Here is a 21,048-nt window from a genome sequence, read left to right on the forward strand (position 1 = left end):
CAATTTCAAAAAACACGTGAAAGGAAGATAAACCATACAAGCTTAAACATTTGAAAGCTTTTGTTTAGGCGACAATGACGATGGTCATGAAAAAGATGTGGGAAAATTCATTTCAGAACGCATATACAGGATGAAATTGTGGTTAAGAAAAGACCATGTGTCAGTTTCCTTTATTTTTGGCTAATTTCACATCTGATTGAGACTTAAAGGGAATGTCTGCTCGAAATCCACACAACATCACTGAAAGAACATGTGAATATTAGTGAATGCTGTGAATGTTCCACAGTATGTGTACAGTGTGTGTTCAGCAGAATCCATGCTTGTGTGCGTTCCACAAGATGCATGCTGTGAGTATTCAGCAGAACCTGTGCTACGTGTGTTCTGCAGGATGCTGTGTGTGTTCAGCAGAACTTGTGCTATGTGTGTTCTGCAGGATGCTATGTATGTTCTGCAAGATGCTTTGTGTGTTCAGCAGAACTTGGGCTATGTGTGTTCTATAAGGATGCTGTGTGTGTTCAGCAGGATGCTGTGTGTGTTCTACAGGATGCTGTGTGTGTTCTACAGGATGCTGTGTGTGTTCAGCAGAACTTGCACTATGTGTGTTCTGCAGGATGCTGTGTGTGTTCAGCAGAACTTGTGCTACGTATGTTCTACAGGATGCTGTGTGTGTTCAGCAGAACTTGCTCTACGTGTGTTCAGCAGGATGCTGTGTGTGTTCTGCAGGATGCTGTGTGTGTTCTGTAGGATGCTGTGCGTGTTCAGCTGGATGCTGTAATGTGTTCTGCAAGATGCTGTATGTACTCTGCAAGATGCTGTATGTGTTCAGCAGAACGCAAGCTGTGTGATCTGCAAGATGCTTTATGTCTTCATCAGAACATGTGGTGTGTATGTTCTGTAGGACGTTGTGTGCATTCAGCAGAATGTGTTCTGTGTATGTTCTTCAGGATGCTGTGTGTGTTCTGCAGGATGCTGTATGTGTTCTGCTGGTTTGAAAATGGGTCTAAATCAAGTTGGGAAGGAGTGGAGCCCTAGGTCGAGAGTGGTACGCATTTCCCCCATCCCCTCCAATCCTCCCAGACCCCCAAGGCAGACTGTGACACCCACCCCCTTCAGTCTGGTCAGAACCCTGCGTAGTGGGATACTTCAGAGTCATCTTCCATCCCTCTGACCATTGACCTCAATGCCATTCACATTGGTATGATGTGGTGTCTGCAGCCATGGTCCTGTCTGGTTTCCACAGTAACTAGTGGTGGTCATAGGCTGTGGCAGGGGTGGGCAGGGCTGAGCCCCTGGTAGCAGGGCTGAAATAATGAGGGGAACCTGGAAGTGAACAGGAGAGGAATAGACCTGTGTGAACAGACATGCCCATTTACAGTTCAGCCAAAGGAGGAAGACATCTGCACATGATGGATGATGTGTAATTACAATGTCGCTCTCTGTGCTAACTCTGCCATTCAGTATTCATCTGGACACCAGAATGTTTCCATCAGTGCTTACATGAAAAATCTGAAATACTACAAAGATCAATATAATTAAAAAAATAATTTTTACTGCTGTAACACTACTACTAGAATGTCCATAAAAGTCATTACTGTACTGATTAAACCTACAAGCTCATTGGTAAAACATTAAACATAAGGCTGTAAGTGCCTACAGGTTGATTTGATATTTTCATGTGAAAATCAATGATCAGACTCAACATTTAAAATGCAAATGTCAGTCTGCCCAAGACTATTCTGATAAAACATTACTCACTCAATGGTTACTGCATAATTCATTGTTTCAGGAATGAATGCTGTTGTGAGTGTATATAAAACCTAATGTAAATATATGCATGTTGTATTCCACTGGAGTGTTAAACTGCAAATGGTCATTTGCGTTCATTTAATGAGCAGATTTTGAATTTCACTGTATGTAAGAGGTGAATGTGTGAGTTTGTAAGTTGGTCCTCATTAGAAAACAGTAGTGCCACTCTGGAGGAACACTCACTCAGTAAGGCTGGTTGCTGAATCTCCAGGCTTCATTGTAGGTGGTACACTGTGGGTGGGAGTATGGACTCCCTGCGAACTCACTCCCTAAAAACAACACAGAATCGCATGGAGTACTTGCACGTACAGCTATTAGGACAACAACCTATGCTGGCCAAGAATTTTGGTGATTGGTAATACCTGTTTAGCCATTGAATTTATGTATTACTGGAGAAACTATGCTACATTTTCCCACAATTTTTCCCAAACTTATCACAGTTTTATCATTATTTAATTTGTTGATTGTTCTCTCACATTTATTTATTAGTTAATCATTAGCTAGTGTTTTATATTTCCCCTTGTTCTGTTGAATGTGAACATAAAATATTCTCCTTGTTGTGACTGGTTGAAGTAACAATATAAACTCCCAGGTAGGGCTGGGCGATATAGCCGTCGCAATATATCGAATTTTTAGAGCAATAACAGCTATCCCTGGTATGTGGCGTTAGGTTTTTTTCCCGTATTTTTTCCCGTTAGTCATACCTGATGCGGGAGCACACCAAGGCCATGTGAAATGCTTCCGGGGAAAAAAACGCCACTCGTATCTATTCAATTTTGATATCACACCAACAGCACTATGCTGCCTCCATGTAGTAGATAGAAACATATCGCTACAAAAAAAGAGTGAAAACTAAGGCTGTCAAGCGATGAAAATATTAATCTAATTGATTACATGCTTGGTGATTAATTAATCTAAATTACAGATAGCATTGTTCGCTTGGAGTTCGGGGAAAAGCAACGCGGAGCATTACTTAAATTTAGCCAACCGGCCGGTTATTAACACACACACTACGGAAAAGGGAAGGGACTAACTAAACACGCTATGAACCACAGTCACGATGGACAACTTTGTACACATGCAAATATTCAGTCCGCAAAGCATGCTAGTCGGGCTCCGTCACTCCCCTAACACGTCACAATATCAATATTTGCCGTGAGAAGCATTTTATGCTCAAATTGTGCTTTATACAACAGTTAGTTCCGACCAAGTAATTTGATTGGACAAGAGACATTCCATGAGTGCTGATATTCAGTATAACAGATAGTTACAGATCGTTTTATTTTATTTCTTTGGTTCTTCTTAAACAGACAGCAAATCATAAATTAACTAAAAAAGCGCCATTTTTACTCCACATATTTGTTTCTCTAGTACTTACTCCTCCATGACAATCTGTGACTCGCCCAGACACGCCTCCAACTCGCGCGAGACTAAATAATAAAGGCACAGGGACTAATAATTATATATAAATAAATCGGATTTTTACCGATGCAAAGATGTTAGAAACGATGCATCCCGAGTTCATCACAAATTGTATCGGTGCACACTTTTTAAACCAGGGCAATCGCATCATGAACTTTTATGCCGGTGCACCGATGCGAATCAGTGAATCTTACCATCCCTACAGTACACAGTGTCTTCGGGGCGTTTCGAGTCTTCCAGAGTCAGTCACATGCTGTAGTCACCATGGTCAGCATAGTCACTGAGCCGCTATGCCGAGATGGCCAGTGGGAGGTGCTTCGAGTGTTTTAGCATTTCAACCTTTGGCTAGTTGTCGTCATGAATGAACTGCTGATAGATTTTTGTCATAGGCTGCTTCAGGGACAGACCGCATTGCTAATATCCACTGGAAGGAGACTTTTAGGTGCTATGCCAGCAGGGCCGTGGGAAGTAGGGGTGCTGCGGGTACTACAGCACCCCCTGTTGGAAAAGGTAGACATCACAGCACTTTCTGCCAGATGCAAAATAAATAAATTAATTAATTTAAAAAATAAAATAAAATAACATTAAGCCACATTAAGCTTTTTTCCTTATAGCCTAATGGGTGTTAATGGAGAGGAAAATGCTTAACGTGAGATAACGACCATAGGCTACTCCTAGGATATCGGTTTTTATTTTTTGACAGGAGGAAGTGTTTCTGACAAGAGATGTCCGAGAGAAATTTGGTGATCATTGATCGCAGTTTTGGAACATTAAGCCATGTTAAGCGTTTTAGAATGTCCCCTTGATATTCATGATATCGTAAATCTTGACTCCCACAATAGTCTACTAACATTTATTTGCAGAACTACAACACTTCACGTATTATTCATAATACCATTTTTCCATATAATATATTGCATTACACCTTTGGTGCTTGGAAGCATTTGACGTAGCTTGCGAACTCCAGTCGTTGTTGTTGCCTGTTGTCGCACTTTAAAACCCTTTCGCACGTAACATATTTTTCATGCTATGTAGTGCACATGGTTCGTTATGTTTCCATTAGCGTTATTAAGCTTCTCGTGGTTTTCAGTTAGCATTTGCTATATTTTTTAACGTTAAATCGCTGTTACCTCAAAGCTAAATTTAGCTAGAATTTTTCCAATCTTGTGTTCTAATTGCACTAGTTTTAGCTTACGTGCTAAACAGCTAATCACACCGGTGTGAACGCCATTGGCGCGCAAATGAGTACGTACTTCCGCTATGCAGAGGATGTCAGTTGAGTAGGCGGTCCTTCAATGTGGCCCAGGACGCATTTGCATTCACACTGCTAAAAGAATGTGGCCATATGTGGCCCAGACCACCTCTGAATGTGGTCTGAAAGATCAGATCTCAGATTGGATCTTGGTGCGTTCACACCTGTACTTAAGCGCTGTCCACTTGTGATTGGATCACCGAAGACGCATGTTAATACCAGGTGTGAACGGGGCCATAGAGAATATGACTTAGGCCAGCTTCACAGATTTTACCCTGGTTTTCCACTGGCCGACCATTTCTGGAGATCGCCGAGAAAAGCCCCAGATCAGAGGCAAATCGGTGTTCACTCGGGGCTCGCAAATCGGCTCTCGATTGCTATGTGTGAATTGTTCAAAGACACCAACTGAGAGTCTCACCGATGCCTTGCGGATGCCCGAAAGATATCTAGCAGGCTAAATATATGGACCTGTCGTGGGAGTCCAAATCCTGTAGTGTGAAAAGTGTTGTGATCTGGTAGTGACTGGCAGTGAGTACAGCGACGAGCTACAGCCAATGAGAGCACAAGACATGGGGTGAGGGAAACCCGGGAGAGGAGTTGTACAACATCAACAAAAGTTCCGTGGTCTGCTTGGACCCAAGAAATGGAGGAAAATTAGGTTGGACTTTGGCAGGAGCACCAATGCCTTTCTGATGTTTCCAAAAAATAATACAATTCTGCAGTACTGTGAATATGAATTCATGACTGTGATTCTTACATTACAGTTTAATTACATAAACAGTACCCAATACATTACACAAATTATATTCATTTTCAAAATTATGTAGAATGGCTTGAAATATGGGTTCAGGGATGAAGTATTCATTAGACACTTGTCAAACAGAACTTACATCCACCAAAACAAAAACCGTCCTACAATTTGGCTGACAGACCTCAGCATCTCGGATCTGAAACCCCAGCAATCAATGCAAACTCTGTCTGTGTTGCTCCTCTTTAAAGTCTGCTCTGTTTGCAGCACATTGTGGAATAGCTTCCAGGACTCCATGATAGCCTCATTAACTATTGTTAGTTCTTTTATAACAGAACCGTGTGTGGAGACTCCTCATTGAGGTAAGGGCTCATTTATAGTGGGCCCTTAAGTGAGAGCTTTTTTTGGCCAAATACATGGAAATGAAACACATTTGCTGGCCTCTTTTCCACAAATATCAGGTAGATGGATTTCTTTTTACTTGAGGAGCAGCAATGGAAGATGTTATAATACAGTAATGAGGTAATAATAATAATAATAATAATAATAATAATAATAATAATGTGGCAGTGTACCGTAGTAGTAATGAGCAGGGCTCTTAACCAAAAGGTTGCTGCTGCTAAATGGTAGTTTACTGGCACTGCTGCTAAACCCTTAGACAAGGTGCTTATCTCAAAACTGCTTCAGAATGGATAACATGTAAAAACTGTAACCTACATAAGTCATTGTGGATAAGAGCATCCGCTAAATAGCAATAATGTAATATGATTCAACACAATGATAATAATGTACTTCAAGATGGTTCCAGGTTCTATAGATAGTAAGTGCTTTTTAAATCTGTCTTTTGATAAGTCATATGCAATTACATCATTCATTCTCAAACAGACCATTTAACAGGTGGAAAGTCTTCTGTGAATGACCACACCGAACCTTTCTCTCTGAATGTCACCTTTGGCAATGTATTAGCTGTCTGGTTATAACACACAGCCAGCTAGCTAGCTGGCTATTTTATCAAGCTGCTGAGATTAATTAATTCTGTATTAGGTCATGTGTAACTTGTGATTGACTGCTTGCTGTCTCTCTGCAGTGAATTGGATGTTTGATAATGAAAGGCAATTGTTACGTTCCTCTGTTTACTTTTGTATTTTCCCTGCCACGGTGTTCTGGTTTTGGCACTGCTGTGTTCTGTTTTCTTTTGCAGCTGGAATTTAGAATCTCGTTGCCAGGAGATGCTATTAGAAGATGCAGAACAGCTGGATGCACCGACGACTGTCATGAAGAAACAAGTTGGATTACAATAATGGCCTGACAATGTGTTTAGAAGATGCAGCATCTGAGGACGCCGTGGACCGTCGCAGTGCAGAAAAAGTTAAAAGATGCGCCAGCCTATAAAATTGATAATCTACATTGGCATGTTGGACATTCACAGGACATTCTCAAGATATTCTCAACATATTCTCTGGCGACTGATGATTTACATATTACTGAAAACTGACTCTGTTAAATTTTAATAAGATCGCTTACTTTTGGAAAAGACATTTACTGACTCTGTTAAGCTCAAGTTTACACGCAGGCTGTAACCGGCAGTTCAGTAGTTAGTAACTTTGTGCGGTGAAACATCAAGAGACACGTGTTGTTGGAATTCGAGGAGTGGACCAATTTCAGCGTGAACTCAAAAACTGCTGCACTGTCTGTCCAGTGAGGCTTTGCGACATGCGTTTTGGAGATTCTTATCTTTAAAATAAACTTACATTGTTAGATTAGGAAAACCCTCTAGTTCTGTAACTAATAAATGCAAAATTTACTTTTTATAGACCGCTGAGTACTCAACTGTGTCTTTGTGCTGTGATTGTAGTGGATTAGTGTTACGGCAATTTTCGTCCACTTTGTTATTGCAACACTGCTGGATTTTCGGTCCGTAACACAATTAATTGTATCTTCTCTTAGCCTTACTTCTCTTACTCAATATAAGTGACAAACATAGTTGGAAGGCGTGATTTTAAGGATAAACAATTCACAATGCCTCAAAGGTTTCCCTGTTCTGTGTGTGAAGTGTCCTACTCATGCTGCTCTGCACTCCTGATCATAAAGCCACATTTCAGAGAGTGGAGTGACAATCAAAAACTAAATGTATGCACTTCCATTTTGACAATGCAGTTAACTCCAGTAAGTGGGACACGTACACGTGAACATGTTCATTAATATCAGATTATTTTTATTAAGCCTACTTGGAAGAGCTTTGTGGCTCACTGATGGCTCATGCACCACAGTTTGAGGACCACTGATTTAAATATTTGGGAATGAATTTGGAGGCAGAGGAAGACAGAGGCGAAACACTGTTTCTCACATGGAACACAAAACAAGTATGAACCTCCAAGGGCAGTGATCAGATAAAGAGGAGTACCTCAGTTTTTGTTGTTGAGGATGTAGCAATTTATCAGCAGCCAAACCCCCCCACACCCCCATCAATTACAGCTCAGCAAAGAATTTTTGTAAATTCCCTACACACTCCTCGAAAGTCATTCATTCTAAAATGTGTGTTCAAAGGTTAACATGCACTCACTAGGATTAAATAAACATTCATTCCAAAGCCAGTCTTATTCTGAGCTGAGCTCAGTCCTCCAGCAAGGAGACAGAGAAGTATTTTGAGTTAGGGAAATGTGGCCTGTGTCTGGATCAGTGCAGTGGGCATTGGGCGCAGATGGTGAAGGCGTATACACTTGAGTCACTCCTTTTTACTTCCCTGGACAGAAGTGGGCCATCCTGTGGACAACAGTGCCACCATGCTGCCAGGAGGAATTCTGCAAATGTACCCACCAGACTGGCGCACTCAAAGAACATTCCCTGTCGAATAAACTGATAGGTGTGTGTGAAATACCCATCAAACTGTGCTGGCCCTCTCTAGAGCTGATTCCACAGGTAAGTCTTGTCCAGGTCCACCTTTAGCATGAGGAAGATAATGTTTCAAATGGCAAAGATAAGCTCAATCCCTTAACAGCAATACCTCAGCAGTAAATGTATGAAACCTGAATATGGCGTGGTATTGGGGGGTTGGCACCTCTCCAACAAAAACAACAAAAAGCTCAATCAATTCTTCAGAGTCTTTGAGAAGTTCTCAACCACTGATTTTTTTATCCAGTTGTATTTAGCTTCATATTTTACCAACTATTTAGCAATTATTTACATGGCTTTCATTCACATTACTTCTCTTCATCATAGGCAAGAAAGTCATAAAATTTTGCTACCAGCCAACTTTTCAAATGTGATACCCGACACAAATGCATTACAGAAGAAGCTACTCATGTCATTACATTACATCATTTAATGCTAACAGACAGTGAGAAGAGTGAAGAGTGAAATATAAAGTGCCAGTGACTGGGCTATAATCAAAGATGTTAAAACAAACTATTTTTTTCTATTTTTAAAAACTAACAACCAGAAACATACTATGGAGCTGAAAATGAATTAAATGATTAAATGGTTTAGTTACTGTCTGCTTTTTGTGTTACTCCACAGTCTTCCCATTAGAAATATCTCCTGGCTTTCGACCAGGAGATATTCATCTTGATTTTGATTTGTAACTTATTGCATGAAACCAAGCATAAAAGTTTTTGCTCATTTCATTCCTTACGTATGACAAATATTTACAAAAACATACACAAATTATTGCCACTTTCATATATGCAAATAAATATATATGCTGTATATGTTGCACAGTATATTTTTACAGTTTCATCAGTTTATTGTTAATATTGTGTCACTTTAGATAGATGGCTTATTTACAAACAGTTTTTACGAATATCAAAAATATTCTTGTTAAAAATTAAGAACAATCTTTTTTTAAATTTCTGAGCCAATCTATAAATATGCAGTTTATTTCATCATCCCCCCCCCCCCCTACACACACACAAATTCCTTGCCTTGCCTTTGCATAATTATCTTTAATAATAATATTACAATTTCTTCTTTTACAGCTAATGCCTTTATCGATGAGCTCCCTAGATCATACAAACTGTACAATGAAATCGCCTGTTCAAACCCTAGCTTAACTGAAATAAATCTACTCGCAGACAGTATTGACTCTGCGTAAAACTCTGGACTCCTCTCAGAAGGAAGAAAATCATAGACAAAAGGCTAACACCTTGGTACAATGACCATATGCATACTCTCAAACAAGCTCCGTGAAAACTCGAAAGAAAATGACGCTTCACCAAATTACAAGTTTTTTTCCTGGCGTGGAAGGAAAGTCTCCTAACCTATAAGCATGCCCTCATAGCTGCCCGATCCAAATATTTCTCTACCCTTATTGAGAAGACAATCCTAGGTATCTGTTTAGCACTATCGACAGATTAACTAAGAGTCCTGCATCAGTTAACCTTAACATGCCAGCTATTTATAGTAGCAATGACTTCATGAACTTCTCTGATAGTAAAATCATAAGGATAAGAGACACAATACAAAAATTTTCGTCGACTTCTGCCTCCTGCCTGGCCAGTCCTGTCCCAGACAACATAGGTACGTCTATTAGGCCTGCCTTGCGCTTTGAGTCTTTTATACCCATTGAACTTATCAACTTTCTTTCTTTTATCAATTCATCTAAAAACTCTCCCAGCCAACTAGACCCCATACCAACCAGTAGGCATGTCATGATACCAGAAATTTAGTGGTCGATACCAATACCAGTGAAATTCCACGATTCTCGATACCCAATTCGATACCACGGTAAAAAAACAAAAACAAAACTATAAATCCCATGTACTTCAACATACACTCCTTTATTAAAAATATTTGAATACTACAAAAAACAACAGTGGCATGTAGCCTTCAAGTAATAAATAAAAAGAAACAACTATTAACATTACAAAAAAGAGCAGTGGTGTGTAGCCTTCAAGTATTTAAAACAAACAATACTGTGCTTAATTACAAACAATCAACTTTTTATGATGGCACAGCATTTCAATTGCAGTACCTGGCCAAGACATGAAAAAATATGGAAATAATAAATAGGCCTATCTAATATAATATAATATAATATAATATAATGTAATGTAATGTAATGTAATGTAATATGATATAATATAATATAATATGTGTCTGAAAAGCTTCTGATATGGTTGGCTGCGTATGTGTTTGTTGACTTTGCTCCTGCCTCTCCTGCGACATCCTCCTCTGGCTGATACTGTGAAAGGAAAATTATGAGATTTCAGTTATCAGGTATAGCTCAAAGGCTGCACACACAATGTACTAACACACACACACACACACACACACACACACACACACCTCTATATACTCAGAGTGCAAGCAGTAGTTTAAATTTACTGACATGGTGACGGATCATTAGTCCGGAAATATTTATTTAAAACGCTAACGTTATATTTTGATGACAGATGACACAGATTGAATGGTAAGGATGGTAGCCTACCCTACTACTAGCTATGGTTACATTACATTAGCCTAAACACGGTAGCCTTTAGTGTTTAGCCATTGCAAACGTCGTATGGAACATAGTTGGCTACACAGCATTATGCTATCTGTCTCAAATAAAAATAATGGTAACGTGTATTTCAGGATAAGGATAACAAGGATAACACTTTGGATATGCTGTTAATGTAACGTTAACATGAATTGAAACTCACTCACCTTGAATTCTTTGAATAAATCTGGATGTCTGTCTTTGAGGTGCTTCGCTACGTTGTAAGTGTTTGTAAGTGTTTCCTCCCTGAAAAATTCGATGGCACCAAGTTCAATGCATACTGGTTTTTGGAGGCGGAGCGGTCGCTGCAGCTGCAGAATTTTGGCATCGACTTGGTACCAAAGCATCGGTACCTATGGTACTTTAGAAAAACGAGTACCGTCATGTTTTCAGAATTTTGGCATCGACATCGTAGTATCGGTTCTTGTGACATCTCTACCAACCAGCTTCCTAAAACAGCTACTACTTGCAATTGGCACACCGTTATTAAATCTTATCAATGCCTCCCTTACGTCTGGACATGTACCTCAGTCCTTCAAAGTAGCAGTTATCAAGCCTATTCTGAAGAAGCCCAACCTAGATCCCAATGACCTTTCAGACTATAGGCCCATCTCGAATCTTCCATTCCTCTTTAAAATCCTGGAAAAAGCAGTATCAAAGCAACTCTGTGCATTTTTTCAGTCTGGGTATAGACCTCATCATAGTACGGAAACCGCTCTCCTGAAAGTGCTCAACAATCTTCTAGTCTCCTGCAACAATGGGTGTATCTCTCTTCTTGTGCTATTAGATCTGAGTGCAGCTTTTGATACCATTGATCATCGTATCCTCCTCGACCGCCTCGAAAACCTGGCTGGCATAAGTGGACAGGCTCTGTCCTGGTTTAGGTCGTATCTATCAGAACGATATCAGTTTGTCTCCATTAACAATGAATCTTCTGCTCGCTCCAGAGTAAGATATGGTATACCACAAGGATCTGTGCTTGGGCCTCTGCTTTTCTCATTATACATGTTGCCTCTTGGCAATATCATCTGTAAACATGACATTAGCTTCCACTGTTATGCAGCTGACACTCAGTTATACATATCAGTCAAACCTGATGTCCATCTGAATATCTCAAACATGGAGGCCTGCCTAACAGATGTAAAGAACTGGATGGCCCGAAATTTTCTCCTCCTTAACTCCTCCTTAACAAAACCAAAATATTAGTCATTGGCCAAAATTCAATCAGGAGCAAATTCACTCACTTTACACTGGACCTTGATGGTGTCTCCCTCTCCTCGAGTGCAGCCATCAAAGATCTGTTGTTATTGATCCTGAGCTCTCTTTTGAAACTCACATAACTAACACAACTAGGACAGCCTTCTTCCATTTGAGAAATATAGCCAAAATCAGGAAAATTGCATCAATTAATGATGCTGAAAAGTTAATCCACACCTTTGTATCATCCAGATTAGGCTACTGTAAGGCCCTCTTGTCAGGATGTGCAAATGTGTCACTAAAACCCCTTCAGCTGGTACAAAATGCAGCTGCTCAAATCTTAACTAGAACTAAACGTTTTGAGCACGTTACCCCAGTTCTAGCTTCTCTCCATTGGCTACCCATTAAATACCGGATCGACTTTAAAATACTCTTACTCACATTTAAGGCTTTAAATGGGCTTCCCCCTCCCTATCTTAAGGACCTTCTTCACCCATACCTTCCACAAAGAGCCCTTCATTCCCAAAATGCTGGGCTTCTCATCATTCCAAGAGTGGGCAAAACTACTATATTCCTATCGAGCCTATTCCTATCGAGCGCCTCTCCTGTGGAACAGCTTACCTACCGAGGTTCGGGGAGCTGACTCTCTCCACCTTTAAGTCTAGGCTCAGAACATATCTATACAGTAAATCCTTCAGCTGAGGGACATAGCCTGGTGCTGGCATGGATCATAGAGTCTCTGGTGGAGTAGGTGGTCATTGCTGTCATGACATGGACTCTGTGCTGTGGCCTGGTGTTGACTGCCTTAGGGTCACCCTCATGACTATGCCAGTTCCCCGCTTGTGTAGTGAACTTGCAGCAGAAATACCACTAACAATCAGCTACACTTCCTGATCAAATACAGGTTAATGATCATTAGCATTAACAGTGCATAAAACTGCGTACACTTCCTACTGTGAGTGTGGCTCCCATTTGTTACTGTGCTCTGTGGCCATGTGAGTGTGACCCTAACAAGTGCAGAAAGGGGAGCTGACAATCGCAGGCAGGGTGATGGAGTCTTGAGCCACTTCCGTCAAAGTCCTCTCTTATAACCCCTTAACAAAATGTAAAACCAGTTCATCTGCAGATAGAAAACTCTCAAAAGGCAAGACATTACAACATTTCAGGTTTCAAACAAATCAGCAAAAGTTGATTTTTCACATTTGTACTCATAATTTCATAATTTTTTTTTTGCTTAAGCTGAAAGAAGCCATGGGGTTGAGCAGCATGTTCTCACATCAATAAAGGTCCCTTGTTTCTCTGAGCTTGGCCTACTGCATGGATGTTGAGCACAGGTCTTACCTGTCACTACAGGGTAGCTTTGTGACACACTGGGGCCTACGTCTGAGCCGCCATTGGCTGACAGACTGGGCTTGACCTCCTCCGGTCCGGGGTTCAGTGCTGGCAGTGGGTATTCATTAGCCTGCTGACAGGGTGGACACTTTAGGCACCTTCAAAGTACAGGCAGACCCCTGTGAGATTCTGAGACGCTTCCCCCATAAAGAGACACCCTCCACCCCCTTAGTCCACCGCACCCCCCTACCCCTGGCAGATGAGCGGGGCTGTTTTAATGAGATGGGACTTCCGACCCCTGTGTGTGTCTGGGGTGTCAGCAGGCCTTTGTCTGTGGGAGCGGGTCACCTCAGCCTTGTCTGCCTCTATCATAGACAAACTCTAATTGTTTGCTACAACTGTTCAGTGGCATGGCACTGGATGCTCCTCCTGCTCCCCAGGGCCTCAGATGTGCAACGGCTATTTTATCATGCAGATTAAGGGGGTGGCAGGGGGCATCTGGAAAAAAAATTTTAAAAGGAGGCTTGAAAAGTACAACCAAATGGCTAACAGAACAGTGGAAGGGGTGCGGCCATTGAGTTTTGCGTTTAAAGAATGGCTTTTTAACACTGTGCTTCAGACAGCAGGCACAGGCTAATGGACCCCATTTCACCCATTAAAAAATAGAGAGAAAAGAGAAAAGAATGCATGAAAGATATAGTGGCCCAATTAATATCACATTAAACCAAAGGGTATCCTTCTGGCCCAGTCTCTGACCCCCCCCTCACATTCAACCCTTTTCCCTCACTCCCATCTAAACATGCCCCGTCAGCCACTTTCTGCAATTGTGAGTCATTTCCAATTCGTTTTGGTATTGATCTTGGAGCAGAAATCAAGTTTGTAATTAGCTACAAACTAGGCCCTCTGCTGGAGGTGAGACCTGCCCCCCAACCCCCCGATTTCTCTCCACTGTAATCATGAAATCATGCAAAATTTCAAACAAACTCAATTTGACTCAAGTGACTTCATTTTATAGACCTGACTGAGAATCGAGGGGAAATATGTGAAAAATATTATTGTTTAATAGACTAATGAAAGTAAATAAGGTCATCCTTTGTAATAAGCCCCCGGAAGTTGCACATGTATGGTTTTCCTATTGCCTGTAGTTTTGTTGTTTGCAATGCCTTAATTGTATCCACTAAGACAGAGAGGTTACACATGTGGAGATCGAAAAAAACCCTGGGCAAGCACACATACGCTGTTCTGCAAAAAACATGTTATAACATTACCAACACATACTTTTCAGCCATAAATATCAATCTGCCACCATAAAAAAGGGAGGGAATACTTATAAATAAGTGAAAAATAAAGCAGCAATCATGTCAATGTGTTTGCACATCATGTAGGTACACACCATATAGTGATTCATCACAAGCCATTTTTGCAGTTCCTAATATTAGAATTTTGAGGAGTGCTTTTCCATTACATTCAGCCACACATATGAGTGTATCTCACATGTGATTGTCCCCACACTGGGTTACCTTTTGGCTGAAGCTGGTGGATTGAAGAGTACTGCAAGAGACCACAAACCTTTGCAGTGTGCTCTGCGGTTAGGTAGAGTTATATGTGTAATGGGCTGCTGGTCACTGGTCAGGAGGGCTGTACTGTGCTGTGTGTGGTTACATGATTGCGTGAGGGAGGGAGCCGGTTGCAGTGGCCCAAGTGGTACTGACCTGCTCTGGCTTGATGTGCTCTGGCGTGGGGAAGATGTTGGGGTAGCACGGACGCTCAAAGACACAGTCCAGAGCCTCCAGCTGCTGCTGCATGAAGGCCTCTGCCTTCCGCTGCTTCCGCAAACTGTCCACACTACCCTGAGAAACACTGTTTCGGCCAGAGCTGTCAGAACCATCTATAGGGAGAGAGAGCAACAGTCCAGATTCTATGAAATGCTGTGCTGCACTTCACACTGCCTCAACTTGGTTCAGTCTGATTCGATGTGGTTCAGGACAGTCATTTTGGTTCACTTTGACTGACTTTGGTTAATCTCAGTTGTCTCTGGTTCAGTCTCCTCTTCTGAGACTGAGCTGTAATTTAACTATCTCCTTCCAAATTTCACACTATTTTCATTTTGAAACACCTGTTCATAAGATGACATCATAAGCTGACAGTTTATTTAAGAAGGCACCAGTTTGTTTGTCTCTTCAAATGTAAGCACCTTGCTTGTTTTATTCCTCTACCATTCTGAGAAAGGCATTTTAGCAAAGTGTTTTGATGGTTGTTCTAAAAGTGAAGCCCCTCATGTGCATGGCTGTCACTACACTGAGCTTGCTGTTCCAAATATGTTTGAGTACTGCAAGGAAAAATATCTAGCCCACAATTCAATAACAATTTTATGATTGTTAGAAGTTGCCAATAATTGGTAATTATCAGTCATCACTAGTGGGCTGTAGCTACCTTTAAGCCATTAATTTGTGAATGACATATTTGATACAAAGAACAGAACTGATAAATATTGACAAATATTAATTATTATTAGGATAATTATAACACAATGTAGAAAAACAAGTCAGAAGAAAATTGACTTATCTATCACAATGTTTGCATGTGCTTTGCATGTGCTGTTTTGCATGTTTGCATGAGTTTTATTGAAACATATATGTGATATCTGCAATCACAGAGGCATGTTGAAAATACTGCATTTTGGGTATCCGCGAATGTCCTCTAGTATGTGTTTTCCGTACATCCTTGGAATTTACCTATATGTTTTAGGGCGGGAATCATTTGTTTAGAATGTAAAACAGAAGAACAAGTGTAAAATGTGATCAATAACATTACACATTGCATTTACAGCAGTGGCACATGCTTTTCTTTCTTAAAGTAATAAACTCTACAGGTTTTCATACAGGCAGATAGACAGAAACATGGCAGTCATAAAGGTGGGCAATAACTGAGCACACTGTACTGTATGACCCCTACTGAAGTCACTAAGTGGATCATAGAGTCCAAAGATAGTGACCAGAGGCATCAACATTATGCACCAACTAGCAATCTAGTTAGCACATGGGGAATATTTAGGCCAATTTATATTAAAAAGGTTAATCTTTTCTCACATCTTTTGGAGCAAAGCCAGATTATGCTGTAAATTATAAAATGGCTGTAAATGTCACCTCCTTTCAAATATGTCAAATGTTATATATATTATATTAATATTTGGAATTTAATTTATACTAATATTCCAAAATAATGTATTAAGAGCTCACTAGAGTGTCCTCATTTTGACATCTCTCTATTACAGTGGATCAGGGAACTAATCAGATAGCCATCCCTGTAAAACACAGGGGTTTTCCATGGATCTGACTCCCCAAGCTTATGACCCAAGGAGGTGAGTGGACACAGCTCTCTGATTTGAGAGTCTGCTGGTGACCTGCGGTGCTCAGGAGAGACTGCAGAGGTTAGACTGGTGTTTGATCACTCTCAGCAGAAATCAGCTTGTGCCTATATGAAGCTCCTGCTCTCTGCTCTGCTTTATCAAAATGGCTGCTATCAAGGTGTCACCTGGGAGAGCTTGAATTTCCTGTCTTTATCTTCTCTTTATACGATAAAGGCTTTGAAAATGAGGGGATTTTAAAGGCATATTCAATCCAAGTACAATAATGTCATTATTATGTGCAATGCAATTACAAACCTTCCTCTTGAGCCATATGGACATCATGTACATCGCACTTTAATACAGTACAATGTTATACAATAATACGGTCATGTGCAGTAACAAGATACTGTAAATCTCTGTTTCACATGTAACAGCTAGGAATACTTTTCCTGCCAATGCACAGACATTTTACTATTACGGGGCGGCAGTGTAGCATAGTGTTTAAGGAGTAGGACTCGCAACCGAAAGGTTGCTGGTTCGATCCCCGCTGCTGTACCCTTGGGCAAGGTACTTAACCCACAGTTGCCTCAGTAAATATCCAGTTGTATAAATGGATAACATTGTAAAGAACTGTAACCTATGCAATTCGCTTTGGATAAAAGCATCTGCCAAATGAATAAATGTATTTATTTATGTTCCACTACTCTTCTATACATCACAAATTTTGTATTTTGTATTTATTCTTGTTGTCTTTAATTCTTATTGTATGTTGTCACAGCACTGACACTGGGGAGCAACTGTAATTTCGTTGTCCTGAACAATGACAATAAAGCTCTCTTATGTCTTATGTCTCTTATAATGCATGATCTTCCTTCAATGCAATTCAATTTTATTTGTGTTGAGCTTTTTACAAAGGGAGTTTGTCACAAACTCCCTTCCACAAACTCCCTTCTTCATACCTGGGCCTGAACTCCCAAGAGCAAGCCTACAGCAACAATGTTAAGGAGAGACTACCTTAATTAACGGAAGATGCCTTGAGCAGAACCCAGCTGAAAGGGGGAACCTATCTGCCTCTAGGTAATACTAAATTTACTCTGTTAAAAGAAATACATGCATGATGTGATGAGTGTAGTGATCACGAATGCTAGTGAAACTCTGCTCCGTGGAGCATGCTGGTTTTATAAACCCTCTACTGAATTCATGAGCTGAGTGTATGGATAGGGGTGGCGGAACAGCTGGTGGGGGTAAGTTCCTTTCATGGCCCTGCATGTTCTCAGCCTTTGTTTGTTTCATTCAGCTGGTCTGAACTGTTTCATAGCAGAGGGCAGGACTGCAAGTTTTGTCCCTCCATCGCTGTCCCCTCCCCTCATCCTAGGTGATAATTCCACTTTCCGTGACACAAGATCATGCAGAATGCATTTTCCAGCGATGCTCTGCTGCCCTCTCAACGTCAGAGCTGTCAACACATTTTTCTCATGTCACTTTCTATTCATCTGTAATGCCTTCTCTAAGCTTCAGTCTTTAACATATTCTTGTTTGTGGCCATGGCTTAATTACTATGTCACAGGAGAGCCATGAATTTTGTGGCCTTTAAATATGGAACTGCGTCAACTCTCCAGTATCTAGTCCCACCCCATTGCTTTTTTCAAGTCCATGCCATCATAGTTATCCTCATTCTCAAGGTGTGTTTTGTATGGGCATTTAGGAGATAACACAGCTCTGTGACAAAACACAGACCGCTAAAAAAGAAATAGAGCTGAAAAAAATATAAAAATATCTAGAAACCATTTTAATGCCTGTCAGCAAACATTCTGTAGGTGTGTAACCTGCAATGTCATACATTCGTTGGGCATGATTAACTAATGGCTAACTTTGTGTTGCTTATTATTAAAAATAGCTTTTAACAGATGGTGCATTCATGCAACAATGAAATCACACAGCTTTGATCCTCTGGCAAGAGACATTACAGGCTGTTTTCATGACTAACAGATACATTTTTCCAGAGACTTCTTCCTTTGATGTCACCACAGTGCAATTCCCATACTCCCCCTCCCACATGCAGCAGCTCTGGGGTGATGACCTCTGTTTTTTGCATGTTATTTATTTCGTTCAGCCTTCCCTCCCCATCAGCTAACGGCACTCTTGCACTTTACCAGCACTCTTGCAATGCGTGATGAAAAAGCCGGGTCATGGCAACCTGCATTCCTGCGACAACCGGGTTGAACCTACAAATCATTCTGCAAATTCTGGCCCTTCATGTTGCCTAGGTAGCTTAATAATAAACCCACACAGTCTGTGGAATCACCTGCAGCTGTGACCCATCATGTAGTTTTTACATTTCTACAAGCCGTACATAAATGCATGCTTAGTATGCGATACATTCTGCTGAAAGAAACTCTTGACCTTATATTATTTTGCTATGCCATTATAGTATCGAATAGACCTTGACTTCACCACATGGTTCTGTTGATCACAAATAGTCAAACAGCTGACTGAATGATATCTGAATCAGGTGTGCTGATGCGTAGTTTGTTATCCACTGTCCAGTTCTACTGTAAAAACCATAACCTGCTCTGTTCCCCCAGAATCTGTACACTGAGCCCATACTGGGAGGAGCTTAGAGGTAAACTATGTGGACAAAAGTATTTAGCCACACCTGTTTTTCAGGGTATGGGCTAGGCCCCTTATCTCCAGTGAAGGGCAATCTTAATGCTTCAGCATACCAAGACGTTTTGGACAATGCTATGCTTCCAACTTTGTGGCAACAGTTTGGGGAAGGCCCTTTTCTATTCCAACATGACTGTGCCCCAGTGCACAAAGCAAGGACTATAAAGACATGGTTTGATGAGTTCAGTGTGGAAGAACTTGACTGGCCCGCACAGAGCCCTGACCTCAACCCCATCAAGCACCTTTGAGATGAACTGGAACAGAGATTGCGAGCCAGGCCTTCTCGTGCAACATCAGTGCCTGACCTCATAAATGCTCTACAGAATGAATGGGCACAAATTCCCACAGAAACACTCCAAAATCTTGTGGAAAGCCTTCCAAGAAGAGTGGAAGCTGTAAGAGCTGCAAAAGGGGGACCAACTCCATATTAAAGTATATGTATTTGAATACAATGTCATTACAATGTAATGGTCATGCGTCCGAATATTTTTGTCCATATGGTGTATTTCTGCTCTCAGTAAGGCCTGGGAGTAGGGCTAGGTGATAGAGCCGTCGCAATATATCGAATAGCTATTTGTAGTGCAATAACAGCTATCCCCGGTATGTGGGGATGTATACTGATGCTGCAACCGTTGGTCATAAAAATGGGAAAACAGTCATTACCTCGAGGACCTACGACCAAAAGACCTCAGTGTTTTTTCTCCATTTTTGAAAAGCTAAGGCAGGTTTTTTCTCCACCTGACAGCAGCTCCAAGGCTGTCAAAACTAGCAGAGCTCCCCATTCTGAAAGTGCCATTCTGAGCCATTGTGGGAAATTCTCCTGACTCCTGCTCTGATCTACACTCCTGCAATTACCCAGTGCTCACACTGGCTCTGGTTCTGTAAATAAGAAATGGTCAAAGCCATGCTTAACTTTCTCTATCTATAAATGTGTCCAGTTGAGAATAGACATGCATTCAAGACCTAAAATGGCACCAATAAGTGAAGAAGATAATGGGTATCACTGTTTGTACATATACAAACCAGTCTTTACCTAGACAGAACAGAGGTTTGGTCTTCCCCTTTGGGCTATTTCCTTTGTCTTTTCAATGACCCTCACATCTGAGAGAGGAAGGTGGCACAATATTAATTTGTAAATTAATAGCTTTTATGGGTGTAATTGCAGATTTTCTTAAACGTCACTATGTCCAGTATGTGTGGGGCACTCGCCATTACAGAAACAATATCCCCCTACTTCCCCCATTCTCTTCGACACATGCGATCTTGACATGGCCCACCATTGTCCTCCTGGTAGCACACTACAGTTAATTTGCAATAACGCACACCAGTGGCAGATTATTAGCTCTTATGGCACTTGAGTCCCTGAAGCTCCTCTTGCAGAGGCCTGGAATACATAACGAGTGTCATGTCATCTTTGTATCCCAGTTTGTACCAATGACTTTCGTTTAGGAACACAATTCATTCTAATGGAGAGCCAGCTCCGATGTGCAGCCATAATGGAGTTAATACACTTCCCACAACACAGGCTGTGTGTTGCAGTAGCAGCACGGTGGATCAACAGCCTGTGTTGTGGGAAGTGTATTAACTCCATTATGGCTGCACATCGGAGCTGGCTCTTATGGCACTTGAGTCCCTGAAGCTCCTCTTGCAGAGGCCTGGAATACATAACGAGTGTCATGTCATCTTTGTATCCCAGTTTGTACCAATGACTTTCGTTTAGGAACACAATTCATTCTAATGGAGAGCCAGCTCCGATGTGCAGCCATAATGGAGTTAATACACTTCCCACAACACAGGCT

General features: G+C 41.1%; 1 protein-coding gene across 1 annotated transcript in view; it reads right to left on the bottom strand.

Annotated features, from left to right (window-relative positions):
- Positions 1 to 1,273: 1,273 nt before the first annotated feature.
- Positions 1,274 to 21,048, bottom strand: part of LOC118789747 (paired box protein Pax-2a-like) — a 29,986-nt gene continuing 10,211 nt past the window's right edge. The window contains exons 6-9 of the mRNA XM_036546334.1: positions 14,946 to 15,121; positions 13,216 to 13,363; positions 1,990 to 2,075; positions 1,274 to 1,320 (exon numbers count right to left, since the gene is read on the bottom strand). Coding sequence (XP_036402227.1) covers positions 1,990 to 2,075; positions 13,216 to 13,363; positions 14,946 to 15,121 — 410 coding nt within the window. The 3' untranslated portion in view covers positions 1,274 to 1,320. The remainder of the gene's footprint in view (positions 1,321 to 1,989; positions 2,076 to 13,215; positions 13,364 to 14,945; positions 15,122 to 21,048) is intronic.

The sequence above is a fragment of the Megalops cyprinoides genome, chromosome 15 (assembly GCF_013368585.1).
Source record: "Megalops cyprinoides isolate fMegCyp1 chromosome 15, fMegCyp1.pri, whole genome shotgun sequence".
NCBI classification, from domain to species: Eukaryota; Metazoa; Chordata; class Actinopteri; order Elopiformes; family Megalopidae; genus Megalops; species Megalops cyprinoides.